Source organism: Heloderma suspectum, chromosome 2, assembly GCF_057233095.1.
Source record: "Heloderma suspectum isolate Gila_16-S chromosome 2, 16-S_ref, whole genome shotgun sequence".
Lineage (NCBI taxonomy): Eukaryota > Metazoa > Chordata > Lepidosauria > Squamata > Helodermatidae > Heloderma > Heloderma suspectum.
In genome coordinates this window covers 75,298,550-75,316,196 of record NC_139459.1, presented here as the reverse complement: position 1 = coordinate 75,316,196, position 17,647 = coordinate 75,298,550, and the positions used below count along the sequence as shown (strand labels likewise).

Genomic DNA, 17,647 nt, shown 5'->3' with positions numbered 1-17,647 from the left:
CAACAAGCAATGCTGGATCCAGCAGCACCCCCAAGCTCCTCACCTGATCACAAAAAGGCATCACAACTCCTTTGTTTATATTATCATTGTTTTTCTAGTGTTTCCAATCTGGTAACATTTGAAGGCGCAGCATCATTAGATCAGAACAAGCAGGATTCATCTGAGCTGCCTCCTGGCCCAGGAAGGCTCTCCTCCAGAAAAGTAGAGTCTGAGCCTGGCAGTCACTCTCAATACCAGTGGTCTCAGGGATCACTCTAAACCTTACATGGCTCAGGACCACAGTACCTGACAGAACACCTCTCCCAGCGTGAACCGACCTGTGCACTACGCTCTGCAACCAAGGCCCTCCTCTGGGATCCTCCTCCAAGGAACACTCAGAGGGCGGCAACAAGGGAGAGAGCCTTCTTGGTGGTTGCCCCCCACTTATGTAATAATCTCTCTGACGAGGCCCACCTGGCACCAACATTGTTAAACTGCCCTCTTCTCTCAGGCATTTGTCAGCATATAAGGAGAATCTTATCTTTGTCTCTGGCTGATTGTTTTAAATTGTTTTAGATATATGTTGTTGAGTGTGCTATTTGTTCTGTGTCATCACATGAATGGTTTTATACCTTATATAATGTATTTTAATCGTTTTTTTTAATTTTTGTGAACCGCCCAGAAAACTTCAGCTATGGGGCAGTATAGAAATAGAATGAATGAAAACTCTTGTTGACAAGCTGGATGTGCGTGTGTCTGTGTACATTAAAAGAAATACAAACGTTTAGGATTCTGGGGAGAGGGGAAAGCCCCTCCCTCCCGTGGATGCCCATTATGTGCATTAGTAAAGTGTGAAGAGAAGAAACTCTAGGGAAGCTGAGATGAATTAGAATAAAATATGAAATGTGTCAGCATTACCCTTCACTGTGAGTGTGGATCACTTTTGGGATCAGGGATCCACAAATTATGTTCGGACTTAGTAGCCAAAAAATATTTCTACCAGTCAGCAAGAATATAGTAAAAGTGCCTCTGAACACATGCAGAATACATTTTCCTTTCCACCCAGCAAGTAGTAGCCTACACCTCCCCACCCCCAGAAACAACTCACACACAGACTGAAGGAGGAGGGCTAAGAGCACAGATGGCATTGTTTTTCAGAAACTAGAGTCCTCCTTTTTCTCCTTCTGAAAATTAAACATTGACCCCACTTCTCTGGCAAACCACAGCTCAGCAAGCATCATTTTCAAAACCAGGGTTAAAAAGGCTAGGAGACAATCTTTCCCTCTCTTCCAAAGAAATGTGCTCCAAATTTTTCTTCTTTCCCTGCAGCAGCATTGCAGTGTAAAGGCATTTAAAGAATTGTATTTGAGTTTATTTATACTGAAGCCTATGTATCACATTTTTATTTGGGCACATGTATAGCTGCTTGGAGTGAAATGAGTATTAATGGGAAGAGTGTTATTTTCCTTCAGTCACCCATAATTGCAATTTGATACATGAATAATGTCATAATCACCACCACGGAAGCAGCCAAGTTTTCCAATCTATGTTCATGGTTACAGATGCTCATTTTATTATTTTTTAAATTTTAATACATATTATCAGGATAACCAAACTTTGGTGGTGGTAGTATTTTTGTGTGCATGGCTAATAGTCCTGCGGGAAAGGTTGGGGCATGTGTGATTTGTGGCTGACGGGGGACCCCTTTCCTGACAAGTCGTAATCATAAATTGAACAGAAATTGCTGGGGGTCATGCATTTTTGGAAAATTGATTGTGGTAATCTTATTAATTTGAGGAAGCAAATTAATTTTACAGAAATGTATTTAGAAGTGTATTTAAGACATTAATGGACTTGTCTTTGTGAAATGGCAGAAAACAGTGGGATCAAAGGAGTGGTTTTTGTGTTTTGGGACTCAGACTCAACCTCTGCCTTGTGCTTTGTGGTCTTCGGCAACTCACTTGTAGCCCCGTGCCTGTTAGTCAATGGATTTGTCGAAGGTTGCCCAGAATTTTTATATTTAAGTTTTCATTGGACTTTTAGCCACAAGCAGTGCTATATGGATGACACAGGTTTGCAAAATGTATTTAAAAATGGAGTAACACCTGGAATTACATGTAATCCTTATTGGGTGGTCCAGGTTTCTGATATATACCAGGAATATTTTATTTACAACAAAGCTGTCCTAGGGGGTGAGCTAGCTGTCCATTATCGACTACAGTATCTCAAGAGTAAATTACGCATTTAGGAAAAGAAGCTAAATCCTAACATTCTTTCAGCTGGTATGAATACTACTGGGTTCTCTGTTTAAATGTACAAACAAATGTAAAGGGACTGAGAAAGCAACCTTTTAATGACTTGTTTCTTACATGCATTTAGAACCTTTGTACCAATAAAAGTTATATGCTTGACACAGTTTATATCTAGCTTTATTTTCTGCAATGTTGCTCAAGGACTTAAAGGTTTACTTTGATAGCTCCTGTTCTGCACAGACGATAAACACAGAAGGAATAAATTTTCAAGTTCAGCAATAGCTTCTTTGGGAACGGGAGGCTTTCAGTAATCTTCTATTCCTTGGTTCCCTTCTCTCCTTTTATTTGCAAGAGTCACCTGGAGTGAGGGTTGCAGAACACAGCCTGTCAATGATATAATAATAAGCAGTGGTACAACCTCTATATGAGGCATGAATACAAATAATGAGCCTATAAAAGGCAGTTGGGATGTTTGCTTTATCTTTCATTTCCTTCCTTTGACTTTGAATTGCTTTATTCCCATTGTAGCTGAATCTGTCCATCAAAAAGGTTTAAGAGCATTTCTATATGAGGCTTTTATTGCACGCTCATGATTGGTCACACATGGACGTTTGCAGGTCCTTTACACAACGTTGTCAACCTCCAGGGTGTCTCCAGCACTTTCTGACCTTTATTCCACTTTTTAAAAGATCAGAGATAACCCGATAAGGAACCTTAATCCAATATATGGGCTGTGTGTAATTGCACAGTTCCACTATAACCACAGCGCCATCTAGTGGCTGTGAAATGCAACGTATAAAACTTGTCAAAAAAGGAATCCCCCAATTGAAAACATGTGTTCCTGCATGTAAAGGAGCCGATCTTAATCCCACAAAGAATCTGGAAGCAGAAGCTCTTGGTAAGGATGCAGGATTCTAGCCTCATGTGGTGAAGCTCTTCATCTTAACTCCCCTTCTCTACAGGTGTAACAGAAAGATCAGATAAAGATGCTAGGAACCAGATCCTAACTTGTTTAAACTGAAGAAACCTGGAGACTAGCTACACATTATGCACAAATGACTGGGATGGAGCCCCAATGCTAGTTTACTAAGAAAAGCAGCTCTAGCTCAAAGACAAAAAGGCAGGAGACGGCACTTAATCCTTTCCCCTGGGACCTGCCATTTCTCCAGTCCGAATTGCACTTGCTGCCACACATAGCTTCCCTTTCCCTTCAACAGGGTTCAAAATGAACTTTCAAAATGTGGGTAGTCACACACTGAGAACTCCTCAAGCAAAAAAAATGGAGTGATTTGGAACAGAGAAATGGCAGGTGATTAATACGTTAAGCATCTCCCCGCTTCCCCGCACATCTCCACCCAAAATCCCGCCCCGATCCAAAGCTGTTTGTGTGTTTTTAAAATGGCACTTCACGAGGCTGTGTAACACCACTTTGCAAGTAAGGCGTTCAATTCTCCCAGCTTTCCTCTATCATTTAAACAATTCTTTTGTGCCTCTAACAGGGCATTTCAAACATTCCACTCGCTCGAGAAATAAATAAATACATAAATAAACGAAAGTCCAGCCACTGCTTTACAAAAGGGGGGAAATGGGGAAAAGAGCGCGAGTTGGCTGCCTCAAAATGGAAATCTGATCATTTGTCCGGCCTCTATCTGGATCTGATCATAAATCCATTTTCTGTTGCAGCGACACTCAGCCCCACACTTGGTGGAATTGCATTTAGGGCAAGGGTAGAAGCAGCCCAAGCAGTTCTTCTCCAGGCAGTCACACAAATCTGTCTTGCTGGAAAGCAGCCGGCCGTGTTTGTCATATTTCTTCAGGGTCCTATAAAAAATCAAACAGGAAATCTCAGTTGATTTTCAGAGTGTGACGCAAATGAAAACAGAAAAGACAGTGCAGAGAAGAAGAAAAAAGTTCCACTACTTCTTTTTGATACTCCTGCAATAGACTGAAAAAACAGTTTTGAACCACAGAACTGTATTCAGAATCAAGGTTTCAGAATTTTTATTTTATTTTATTAAATTTATTAATCGCCCGTCTGGCTGGTCACCCAGCCAATAATTATATAAATATAATTATTTATACAGGCTAAACGACATACTATGTTAAATGTGTAGTGTATAGGTGATCTGAACATTTTTATTTACTCTAAGGTAAGCATGAGGAGTCCCGATCCAGAGGGGCAGTTAAAACCATCTGCTTATTTTTCTTTAAATTCACTTCCCCACCACCATGTAGGGGCTAAAGAAAGAAAAATCTCTATCCAGGTTGGAGCCTGTGTGCTTACGCTACAGTAAATAAAAACATTAGGCTCATGTACACACAACATATTTAATGTAATGTGTAGTTTAGTCCTTAAGAGAGCAATCCTATCGAGATAGGCGGCTGCCTCTGAACTCAGAGGTGACCGCCTATCCAAAGCAGGGCAGGAGAAGCACGGAGGGGATCGTTCCCTCCACACTCCTCCTGCCCTGCTTTTTCCGCTAGACAGCCAATTGTGGCTGTCTAGCAGCAGGAGCACGGAGCGGAGAAGGAGGCTGCTGTACAACACATTGAATGTGTTGTACAGGCAGCTACGCTCTTCCCACCCTGGAACGCCCCCAGCCATGCCCCTTTCTGGCCGCTCCACACTCCTCTTGTGAGCGCGGAGGACGGGACTGTTCAGTGCTGCCTCCAAGGTCGGTTCTCAGAAAACACCATATCCTATGGTCATCTAGGCGCTGTCTAGCAGCCATAGGATTGCTCCCTAAGTCCCCCTTAAAATCTTTGTAAACCACCCAGACAGCTTTGGCTATGAGTGGTACAGAAATGTAATAAATAATCAACAATAATAATAAAAGGATGAGGTAGAGAGTTTTTACTCAGGGCTGCTTTGCCCTGGAAGGTTTTCAACACAGATAAAGTACTCAAGGCAGCAATGACATGCATGTTTGTCTCACATTAAGTTGGGCAGATTTTCTACACAAAAGCAATACACTCATAGGAAAAGCTTGTGTGGAACAGCCCACATTTGTACTGGTAGAAAAGCTCTCCAAATGTAAGAACTCTGATCAACTGCACAGCTCTTAATACTGGACACACATACAGAGTGGCCCAAAAGTAGGTATACAGTATAGTTTATTTGCATTTTATTACATTATTACATTTAAATTTGTTTAACACTGTTTAATCTCGTAAGTGCTTGAAATGTATTCCATCAACGTTGCAACATTCCTCGAACCTGTCCAGAACACTGTGACACACAGTACGACACAAATTCCAGTCCGCATCAATGTCCATAAATACTTCCGAGATGAACTCTTTTAATTCGTCCACTGTCTGGGGATTCCTCTCAAAAACCTTATTCTTTACTACGCCCCCCCAAAAGAAGTCCATTGGTGTTAAGTCGGGTGAACATGGCAGCCATTCAATGCTGCCATATCGTCCGATCCAATGCTGTGGGACGGCGTTGTCAACAAAATCCCTTACTGCAAAAGCATAATGAGGAGGTGCCCCATCTTGTTGGAAGAGCAGTTCAGAGAAGTCTGCCCTGGTTCTGAGTTGTGGCATTACCATGTTGCGTAACATGTTTAGGTAATTGTTACTATTCACACTTGTATCAAAGCAAACCGGTTCTACAACACCTTCGCTGGACAGTGCACCCCACACCGTGATGCCTGGCTGGTTCAGTTGAGATGTGATAGTCAAATGGGGATTTTCATCTGCCCAGTACACACAGTTATGCCTGTTCACGTGGCCTGACAACTTGAAAGAAGCCTCATCTGACTAGATGATCTTATCAAGAAGGTCTGGTTCGTTAGAGATTTGGTTACGCATCATCTCACAGAATTGCAACCGACAGTCTGGGTCATCCTCCAGAACAGCATGTAACAGTCTTGGACAGTACAGCTTCAATTTCAATTTGTGCATTAAGCGTTGCAAGAACGCTCTAGGTATTGATAGCTGCTTAGATGCACGTCGTGTGGACTTTTTCGGACTGTTCACAAATGTCAGAGCGACTCTCATCTCATTTTCCTCTGTCATAGATGTCCTAGGACGTCCAGATTTCGGTGCATTAGCCACTGCACCTGTTGCTTCAAATTTATCTCTAAGATGATAAATTGTCAGACGTGTTGGTGGAGGAGTGTCAGATGCTTCTTGCCACGCTGTGCACACCTGCTCGGCAGTTTCAGTCTTCCAGTACTGCTTTAGAATCCACTTTCTTTGTTCTTGATTCAAGTTTGCTGCCATCATTCACAATATCAGTAAAAAAAAATAACTAAACAACTAAACAACTGTATACCTACTTAAGGGCCTCACTCCCTACACTTAACTGATTTAACTGTCACTCCCTGTCACTCACTCTTCGCAACTGTCATTCTGACTCCACCCACACATCTTCTACTCACACATTCTCTCCCCCTCCCATCAACATTCTAAACAACTGTATACCTACTTTTGGGCCACCTGGTATTGACAAATTAGACAAATTAATGTGCTATTCAACAGAGGATTGCCAAATTAATATCACAGCATGTCAGCCAACCACAAAGACTGGCTGGCATGAAGAATTCCAATCCAAATTAAACTGAGACAGAAAATTGCATGCCTGTATAGTCTTGCAATGTGCATATTTAAAAATTAAGGAGAGGTACTCTAGATTCTTATCATGATGAGCAAACTATCACTCCCTCCTTGACAACAGAATTCCTAACCACCAACAACTCTAGTTTTGTTTAGATTCAGCCTTCTTTTTGCACTCACACAATTTATTACGGCGTCCAGGCACTGGTTCAAAGACACCGTTGCTCCTGATTCAGATGAAACACCAAAACAGAGACAGGTGTCATGAATCAGCATATATTGATGACACCGTCCTCCAAATCTCTCAATGCCCTATTTTTCGGTTTCTTAGAGGCACTAAATAAGATGCATGAAGAATGAGGAGGAGGGAGCCTTGTTGCACTCCAGAAGAATCTTCCCATAAAGATGTGATAGTTGCCAATTATTGACTTTCTACTATGGCAGGAAAGGTCTTAGGCTAGTTGAGGGCAGTGATTTGAATCACCACTGCCACCTCCCCGAGTGTGAGACATTAAGTTTTGACATTTTTTCTGGACTTAAATAAAAAAGAAACACCCACATTTTCGGTAGCTTAAGTTTAGTGTCCCCCAGCTGATTTTACATCTGGAAAGGAAAAAATATGGAAACCTGTATCTTTTCCTTTGCTTGCAGGAGTAAAAGTAGATGGGGGGGGAGGGCATTTTTTGCTGAAAACTGGTGCAAGGGGAAAGGAGAGAAGCCCCTCTCCCAGTTCAAACTGCAGTCTCTGCAGACAGAACATGGGCATCTCTACACCAGCCTAGGGCTTCATCACACAGAGCTTTTATCCTGCGATTGAGATTGCTCCTTCATGGAAGTTTGCGGTCTCTTTACATGATGCCATGACCCTGCCGTGACCCTCCTGCACTAAATGCCCTTTGTTCTGTTTTTAAACAGATTACAGATAATGAGCTATCAAATTACCCCGTTGTGTTGCGCTTCAGTTTCCTCCGTGAAAAGAGTTAAAGCAGCAAGAAGAGGAGCGAGATCAATGAAAGATAATGGAAGACTCAGATACAAGGAGAAGCAGGGGGCAGGGGGAGAAGCGCATGTAAAGGGAGTCAGTGGTAATCCTGCATTTAAAACAGAAGCAGAAAGCCCCATTTTAAATGCAGGATTTTAGGCTGGTGTATAAATGCCCCTAAAATCCTGCATTTAAAATGGGGCTTCCTGCTTCCATTTTAAATGCAGGATCACAATGTCTCCCTTTTTCACGTGCTTCCTTTTTCCCCTCGCATTTCCCCCTCCTTCTCCCCATATCTGATTCTTCCGTTATCTTTCATTGATCTTGCTCCTCTTCTTGCCGCTTTTCCTCTTTTTATGGAGGGAACTCAAGTGGAACATAACAGGATAATTTGATAGCTCATTATCTGAGATTTATTTAAAAACGGAACAAAGGGCATTTAGTGCAGGAGACGCCTTGGAGGTTCATGTAAAGAGCCCACAAACTTCCGTGAAGGAGCAATCTCAATTGCAGGATAAAAGCTCCATGTGAAGAAAGCCCATGTAGTTCCATCCTCAGATGAACAGGTAATATTTGTGTGATCAACTGAATGGAAGGCTGCTGAGAGGCTGAAGTCTTATTCTGGTTTCTCTCCAGATGAACATTATCCACTGGGTCTGTTAAAATGGATATAATCTCTCTCTTAAATATAAGAGGGGGCAGACAATGGACATCACTATCATGATCTGCTTGTGAACATCCAGGTGGCATTTGCCTATGTACTACCGAATGCTGACCTTCCACCAAATTCTGCAGATTAATGTCCTCATAAGCACATTCCAATGACTTCAGTGGGGCTTCGAAGAAACCATACATAGGATTGCAGCCTTAGATTATAAACATCTGGACCCCACCTGGCAATTCTTATGATCTATAATTTGAAATATAGAATAAACTCGATATGGTATCTTACTTCTTTGTAGTATTAAAACAATCCTGGTTTATCATGGACATGCAGGCTTTCTTCTGCTGCTCCCGAGTTTCTGGGTTGAAGTCTGCCAGCAGTGGTCCTGGATTTTGAAATGCCAGACATTTCAGCTGGCGTTCCATTTGTTGCTATGAGCAAACAAACAAGTGGTTATAATGATAAAATGCTCTCAGTTAGACAGCTTATTTGAATTTAGTATTAAAACAGAAGTAGACAGAAGAGAATTAGCAATTGGAATGCAAGGCCAAGAATCTTACCTTCGCAAGAATTCCTGTTAAAACACCTCACCAACTATTCTCCTTTTAACCAAAGCTGCTAGAAGTTCAGCTGAGGAAGACGTTGCAACAGAAATCTAAAACTGCATACAGTCTTGTATTTTGGACAATGGGAAAAGGATGAAACTTGGTAAAATGGGCATCATCTGCCCCAGGTCTAGTCCTGGGACAAGAGCCTAAGAATGTTCAGAAGCATCATTTCCTGCTGGGGATCATGGGTCTGCAGTTTCCTCTGCCTCCAGATTCAATTTGGAAGGCAGACAAAACCACAAATGCCATGATACCCAACAGGAAATGATGTTCCTGAACATGCCGAGAAGCATCATTTCCAACTGAGGGAAGGCCCCACAAGGTATTTCCTGTGTCTATGAGCAGGCCTCCCAACTGCCAGTTATTACCTCTTCCTTCACAAAGATAAGGATTATTAGTGTGCGTGTGTGTGTTGCCATTTTGCTTGGGAACGGGAGGGCTGGCTAGGGGGGTGTATGAGCCCCATTTCAAGACACATCCAAGCTCAAAGGGCTCTGGGCCTAACTTGAAATAGGGTAAGGGCGCAATCCTATGCATGTTTATACAAAAAAAGACCCTACATCTCGCAGCATGGCCCAACCAGCATGGCTGGCTGGGGCATGTTGGGAAATTGTAGGACGTTTTTCCTGTCTAAACATGCATAGGATTGCGCCCTAAGACACTTTGAACAGGGAGGCCTTCACATTCTGACCACCTTCATTTGAAGTCTGCCCCCTCAATACTGCTCACATGCTACAGACATCCATGCAGCCTGCCTGCTGTGCTGGCCCGGCTCCCTCCCCATGTGGCAGTGGTGGATGGATTGCTGGGTGAATGGTGGGAGGGAGGCTGGGGCTGCCATGGCAGTGCAAGTGAGGTCAGGGTGGAAGAAGGCAGCCACCGGATTCCTGCCACTGGGGAGGGGGTGTCGGAGTACTGGGTGGCCCTCCTCCTTCAAAGTTTAATTACTGATTGATTATATTTCTATACTGCCTCTCTGAAGCCAACCAGGGCCATTTAAAGAAAGTTCAAAAAATAAAACAATAATCAAACAAAACATAGCAAAACATGAAAAACAACCTTTAAACCTTAAAAACCATAAAGTACCCATCTTTTTTTTCCCTTTGCCTCTCTCCAGCCTGCTATTGCTGCTGCTGAAGGAGGGGAATATTTATTTTACCATAATGGCATATACTGTGCCATCAGCACTGGGGCACATGCAAATTTTAATAGCATTACTAAAGCCGTTATGATCCTGACGAGACTTTTCCCACACCTCATCACTGGAGGGCAAAAAGAAGGGATGACAAATGCTGAGGGAATGTGGGAAGAAAGCCAACACAAAGAGGAGGAACTGCACATCAACCATCAGGTCACCAAGCTCTGCTCCTCACTAGGCAAGACGCTTCCACTAATTGCAACTGTGGTGGAAATTAAAGCAGGATCATGATAAGCCAGCACTTAAGATGAGAAGACAACAAAGAAAACACAGGAATGCAATGGTTTGAGGAATGTAATCTGGATTCTTAGTAATAAGTGAATGAGCAAATGGTGTCAATAATGGAGAAAAGGGCTCTTTTGGAAGCACCTCAACAGTGCAATCCTAGGCAAGTCTACTCAGAAGTCAGACCCATGGAGTTTAATGGGGCTTAATCCCTGGTAAGCGGGTATAGGATTGCACTGCATGTCATTTAATACAGGCAGGAAGGACAGTTCCCAGTTTACCATAAGGAGAAGCTAATTTGGGCAAATTTTGTTTTTATCTGTAAGAGAAGCTTATGCAGGGGTGCTTCCAGATGAGCCTTTTACTGGGTCATCACCCTGCCTCACTCATGGAATTTCCACTCATAACCCTCCCATATTTTCGCCACCGCTTCTTCTTTTTTCTTACTGAGGAAAATCCATTAAAGAAGAGAAGATGTAATAGATGCACAATGCCTCTGGATTATTACCACTAGGACCCCTCCGTCTGGAAACATCCCAGGAAACCTTCTCACTGGACCGCTCCCAACATCTACGATTGCCTTCTTCACATACTTGTTTTTTTCCCATGAATACTTGGAATATTTAGGATTGCTTGCATAAACAGAAGTATTAGTAGCGTAAACCATTCTTCAGTAACCTACAGTTCAAGTGGAAAGGCTCAAGTTCCACTACTCTCAACTTGGTAGTAAGTTCCCTCCCTCTATACTCTTCTTACCATCTTCTTTTTCCATTGATCCCCTTGGCCTGGCAACTGAAGCATCTGAAGGCAAGCAAAAGGCACATAAAGGATCATTGGTGCAAATCAACAAAATACACAGAGGGCTACAGCAAAGCACTGAGAAGCCAACATATTAATAGCTAGGTAAAGTATTTTAGGGTAGTTGTTCTATCATTTTTAGAACCAAATGAGGCTGAATTTGAATGTATAATGCAGTACTGGTAAGCTAGCATTTATGTACAAATTTACATGCAAAAAAAAGAGAATAAGGCCCTTTACATTTAGATTGTTTAAAAAAATATCTGAGTTGTCGATTCTTTTATATTAGTTTAGTTGGCAAACTAAAGCAAATTGACATCCGTCAGCTACATTCTTCTTTCCTGAACGATGTGGCCTTATTCAGAACTCATGCCAGGGTTATTTGTGCTTTTTGTTTTTAAACCGGGAAACCAACTATATGCAATGGAAGCTAGAGACTTGGGGGAGGGAGGATAAGTCAAAGAAGAATTAACTCTCATTTTGAAATTTAATTCTCAAAGGCAATACTGGAATTCACCCATAAAATACAGTCCTAATAAAAGGCTTGCAAACAAAATAATGAAGACTGCAATGGTGAAAAAGGAAATGAGAAAACACATGAAATCAGCTGAATTAGACAGATTTAGATAGATCAACTGTAGAACAAGCAGTCTAGCTGGCTAAAAATATATATTTCTTTCTATAGTTGATTATATTGCTCTCAATTATTACCTTTTCTCAACATTGGATTAAGGCTGGATGTATTAAATCACTCCATGTGGCAACTGGTATTACATGATGAGCTAGCTTTCCATGATGGCTCACCATAAGGATTGAGCAAGTTTTACTATGAAACTGCAGCCCTCTCTTTTTCCGGTATTTGTGGTCACATGGTGAAACTTGCCTAATCTCCGAGATGAAACACTGTACACGACCAACACATCATGCAAGCAGCCGCCAAGTGCCTGGCGAAGAGCCTTCAGTGTGGTGGCTCCCATCCTATGGAACTCCCTGCCTCTGGAGGTCAGGCAGGTGCCAACACTGGGTTGTTTTCAGCACCTCCTGAAAACAGCTCTTTTCCAGGAAGCCTTCCTTGGTTAACCAGGCTTGGTTTTATTGACATTCTGTTTTTAAAAGAATAATTTTAATAACATGTTTCATTCTTTTTTATGTTTTGTTCATTTTATCTTTTGTTGTTCACTGCTCTGGAATCTGTTTAGATGTGGAGCAATATACAAATGTTGTAAATAAATAAAATAAGTGGAGGGATTTAAAGGGGCCTCCACATGCTGACTGTATTGGATTGATCACACACACACTTCTCCGTGCTGATTAAGGATGCAAATGACCACATTAACACATGTTGAGGGGTTCATCTGTTCTGTATTTAGCAAAGTGTGATGGTTTTCTTAGTGTCAGCCCTTTTAGATGACTACTGCTGTGCTTGTGGTTTGCACTGCCACAAACCTATTCTTACACCCACATTAACATTTCATGTATGCCGCTAGGTTCACTTGGTAACCATTCCTTTCCTTGCCAAAACCTGATAGCGTAGTGCAGTGGAATGTATATTCATTTATATTGAGATGTATATCCCACATTATTGCTGAAGATGTAAAGTAGCTGATGGAAGGGCTGGATGCACTGGGGATCTCATCTGATCTTGGAAGCTAAGCAGGGTCAGCCCAGGTTAGTAGTTGGATGGGAACCCACCTGGGAATCAGGCTTCCTGCATTGTGCAGGGGGTTGGATTTTATGGTCTTGTAGGCCCCTTCCAACCCTATGATTCTATGATTCAACAATAAATATTTATTTAAAAAACCCTACATCAAATAAGCATTTTCCACACTTTACAAGCTTACACAACCCCAGAAAACAATATTACTATGTTGCATGCCCCTGAATAACTCACTTTTTGTCCAAACAATGGCATATGCAAAATGGCATTTTATGCACTTGTCAATGTAATCACATGACAATGCAACACATCCTACTGCAGCTACATATATTTGCACCATAAGACACCAAATACTTTAGTTGCAGGAATCTCTTCCCCAGGAGACTCCTTGGTCTGGATTCTTGAGGAAGTGTACATGGTGTGTAGGAAAACAAACTATGCATATCAGACATTCATGCCTTAAGAATATGTCTGCATGTCCCTGTTTGGTGCTTTAGAAGTAAGTTAAAGCAACCACCATGCCTCAGACCATGGGTCCTAAGACCCTGGTACCCATGGTTTGAACCTGGGACATGTTATTCTCTAACTTTGGGCTATGACTCTACCCACTCAACATAAAATGGAAAGATACACATCGCTTTTTCGACAGCATGGCTGGCACTGACCCTCCTCAATTTCCATTGCCCCTCAAGGATAACTGCCAGCAGGAAGATGGGCGGAACATCAGAACAGTCTGATTACGGGAACCATGAGGCATTTAGGAATAAAAAATTGCTGACAAAAACAAACCCAAAAGGGAGTTCTAGGCATGCTGTACATTTGTATCAATATCCAGATTCCAGACAGATCTCCAGATGTTGTTGGAGTTGCAGTCCAACAACATCTGGAGAGCCCCATGCGCCCCCCCCCCCGCTGTAGGAGAGGGATTCTGTGACTGGAAAATGTAACATGTGAATCAACTCCAAGATCTAATTTCTACATTTAAAAAATAATGAAGATCTCTGAAGGAGGGAAATAAATAATCCCTGTATACTCAGAAGTTATACCTGTTGTTTTTGTCCCAGAGTATTCCCTTTCGTGCAAGTACTACTCGCTTCTGCCCGTTCCCCTGGTGCAGGCTGTTCTCCTGCAGGATTACTTCCTTCCAAACAATGGTCCATTTTCAAAGATATGAAAAACCTGTAATGGCAAATACACAAAATATACAAGCGAAACATTATCAGTGGGAAGTGTCCAGACTTTAGACAGCTACATTTAATTTAATTCCATGTTGATAATGTCACATTTCAAGCATTTTCAGTCCCATTGTTTCTTTAAATAGCCACTACTCTGATCCTCAGAGGGGCTTTGCCAGTAATAGGGTTTTATTTTAATGCAGGAGTAGGGAACCTGTGGCCCTCCTGTGTTGTTGGACTTCAACTCCCATCATCTCTAGCTAGCATGGTCAATGGTCAGGGATTATGGGAACTGTAGTCCAACAACAATAACTGGAGGGCCATAGGTTTCCCATCCCCACTTTAGTGGAATCTAAGGCATTTATGCAGCTTCATAAGAAGGTCACATTACTGTACACATGAGGACTCATTAAAAAACCCTAATTCTCTTGACACAAGAACATCTACAGAACGCAGCTTAACTGCAACTGATCTATTAAGTTCATTTTGACAGAAGCAGCTTCAGGAATGAAACAATTAAGAAAAATGATATGCAATTCCAACTCATACCTGCCCAATTTTAAATGTAATATGCCTGCTAAGTGGAATGTTTAATACATATTTTTAAAGAATTGTTCCACCTACATTATATAAATTCAGCTTAGAATATTTCTGCAGTCAATTAATGAATTGTTCAGTTGAGACAATAGTAAAGGGGCGTTTTCCCTGAGAGCTTACCCTAGCCACAGAACCAAGGGCTTTTCTTTTCAATTGCACGTGAACTCAGATCCTTTATTATGCCTTGTAAAAAATACCCTCCACAAGTATACAAGAACCTGCTACAAGAATAGTATTTGTAAAACATTGGAAGACACAGGTAAGATCTGGACAGGGGTGGGGGACCCAGTGGACTAGGACAATATGGGAGCAGTTTAATAAAATTATCAGCACATCAAAAACTCAGTATCAAATGTTTAAAAGTTACTGAAGATTGGAGACCACTAGTTTTAAATACAGGGGCTACAAATATCAGCATGGCTTATTAGCCAGGCCTCTAACCAGCCTCGCTACCAATTCCAGACCCACCTTTCTGGCATTTGCAGAGGGCTTCCCAAAGAGGCTAGATTTCTCTAATTGTACTGCAGTATGGAAAAGCTGTGTCTTTTTTACATTCTCCAAACTGTATGACAAGACCAAGAGGGCTTGGGAAAGAGGCAGAGTCTGCTCTAACTCACACAGAGGTATAGAGAAGGTAAGAAACAGCGGGAGAAATTATTTTTCTTTTTCAAACCCACAGCTCAAGTGAAGAAAATTCCCACATCTTCCCTGCTTGCTAGAGGGAGACATGGGATCTTCTCCCCTATGCAGGAAGCACTGGCAACAGAAAGAAACAACAGGCATTCCTCCTGCTGCTTTTGTCCTTCTCCAAAGCTTCCTGCAAGTCAAGCAAGACTCCTACCTCTCCTTCTAGCAAGCACAGAGGGTTTGAGGGAGAGATGGGGGCTTGCAGGATGTTTTGGAGAAGGAAAGAAAGAGCAGGAGGAATGCCTGCTGTTTCTTTTCTTAGCCAAATTGCTGCATGAGTGAGAGTCTGTCTGAGGCCCCTTTGGGCCTCCCTTGTCAGGGGGCAACAGGCATTTGCCCCTGGCAAGGTGAGTAGATATGCTAATGCCTGTTTATACACAACAAACACTTCCATGACCTCCATTACTTTGGTCCAGTTCAGTCATAACAAGTATGGCCTAACAAACCAGTTTATTAAGGTATTATGGTAAACTATAGAGAAGAATGAGCATCAGGCCCATGTGCTCTCTCGTCACTCCCTTTGCATATGTGCAGAAGAGAAGACTTCTAGGGTTTGTTAAACCATAGTTTCCCATTACAGCCAAATCGGGAAACTGTGGTTTTTAGTTTTTGCTTACTAACCACAGTATGAAATCATCATCAGATCAAGGTTTAATTGAGCCAAGATTGTTACATCTGAACCTGGTCTTTTTTCTCGTGGCTCAGGTACTGTTATGTAATGAAAACATGTGTATACCAGTCTGCACATCTTGCTTCACATCTGTGTCTTGTAACAGGGACGCCTGAGCAAAGTGATCATGGACCTTTAAAAAATTACAGTGCTCTGCTTTTTAAAGTTTCGAACTTCATATGCTTTAATGAGATGTCAAGATCCCTTTCACGAAATACCCATTAAATTCTTCAACATAAGGAGCACAGAACAGGATTCTACACCCAATTACAGAAGAAATCCAAGCCTAAAAAAGAAATAATTCTAAGTAGTCTCTGGGAAATACAGCTTGAATTCTTCCCTTTAGCAGAATTAGGCTGGTCTCAGCTCCATCAGCAACAAAGAGCTAATTCACAACACAAATACCTCCTTCTAGCCTGCTCCTTTTCTTTCAAGCTGTAATGTTTGTTTGTTTGTTTGTTTCACCCGACTGCCTGGGGCAATATGCAATAAAAACATTAAAATTTCACTTAAATCAAGGAACACAGAAGCAAACACCCCACACCCCACCCCTGCAATAAAGTTTGAGAGAGGCATTAAAATTCAGGGTGCACAATCACCCTGCCTCATTCACTGAATTTCACAGGTGGTGGAGGGGGAGGTCCAGATGACATATTCCACTCATAACCCTCCTGTGTTTTCCCACCACTTCTTTTTCTTACTGCAGAGCATCCATAAAGGAAGAAAAAACATCTATAAATAAATAAAATACAACAATTGACAATTTGTTGTCTTTTAATGGTACCCCAAAATCTGGTATCTGAAGTAGGCCGCCTCACCCTATCTAATGATAAGGCCAATTCCAGCAGCAATGTTTTGTCACTGTGTGGATCTTTAAATATGAGTTTTTAAATATGAGTTTTGAAAGCCACATTCTTCATGTCTCCTCTCCAGGACCACACATATGACATGATCAGGGCTATTCTGTCTTCCTTCATTGCACTGCTATTTCCCCAAAGACATCATCGACTGACAATGAAAAGTATTTCACAAAGGCAAAAAATCAAAGATTGGAACATGGATTGACTGGTCACGCAGAAAGCCCTTGTGTCAATTTGGTATATGAAACAGTTCAACATTTTTGTTTACAAATATGGCACAATGTAATTTGTAGTTAAAACAACAGGCCGTTAGGTGTCACTATTGTTCTGTGAAAGTTAAAGTATGTAAAATATATATTAGGGCCACTTCACAGATATCCGGAGGAATTGGAAAAGAAGTGCTTCTTTTTGACACAGATTGTGAAGTACTAATTTGAACTCCCGTTCCATAGTTAAATAAGCTATAAATCCTATACATGTCTACTCAGAAGCAAGTCCCACTGAGTTCAATGAAGCTTATTTCCAAGTAAATGGGCATAGGATTATAGCCAGCATGTCGCTTTGGACAACTGAAACTGAGTTTTCCCTGAGGTCTGTGCCATTTCAGACTACAGGTGGGGTGGGGTGTCAAATGACTGAATGCTCATCCAGACCAAAACCATCATCACACATAGAGTATGGACCAGTTGGGGAACAGTCATATTAGACATCATTTCCCAGATGCTTAGTTTTCTA

The 17,647-nt window shown here is 41.8% G+C and overlaps 1 protein-coding gene across 1 annotated transcript; it reads right to left on the bottom strand.

Annotated features, from left to right (window-relative positions):
* Positions 1 to 2,315: 2,315 nt before the first annotated feature.
* On the bottom strand, positions 2,316 to 14,096 carry ARL14EPL (ARF like GTPase 14 effector protein like). Its single transcript, XM_084832094.1, has 4 exons — positions 13,970 to 14,096; positions 11,225 to 11,269; positions 8,726 to 8,868; positions 2,316 to 4,052 (listed from the first exon to the last, which is right to left on the bottom strand). The coding sequence occupies exons 1-4, from the start codon at positions 14,081 to 14,083 to the stop codon at positions 3,845 to 3,847; spliced, it is 510 nt and encodes a 169-aa protein (XP_084688220.1). The 5' UTR covers positions 14,084 to 14,096; the 3' UTR covers positions 2,316 to 3,844.
* Between the last annotated feature and the right edge of the window lie 3,551 nt (positions 14,097 to 17,647).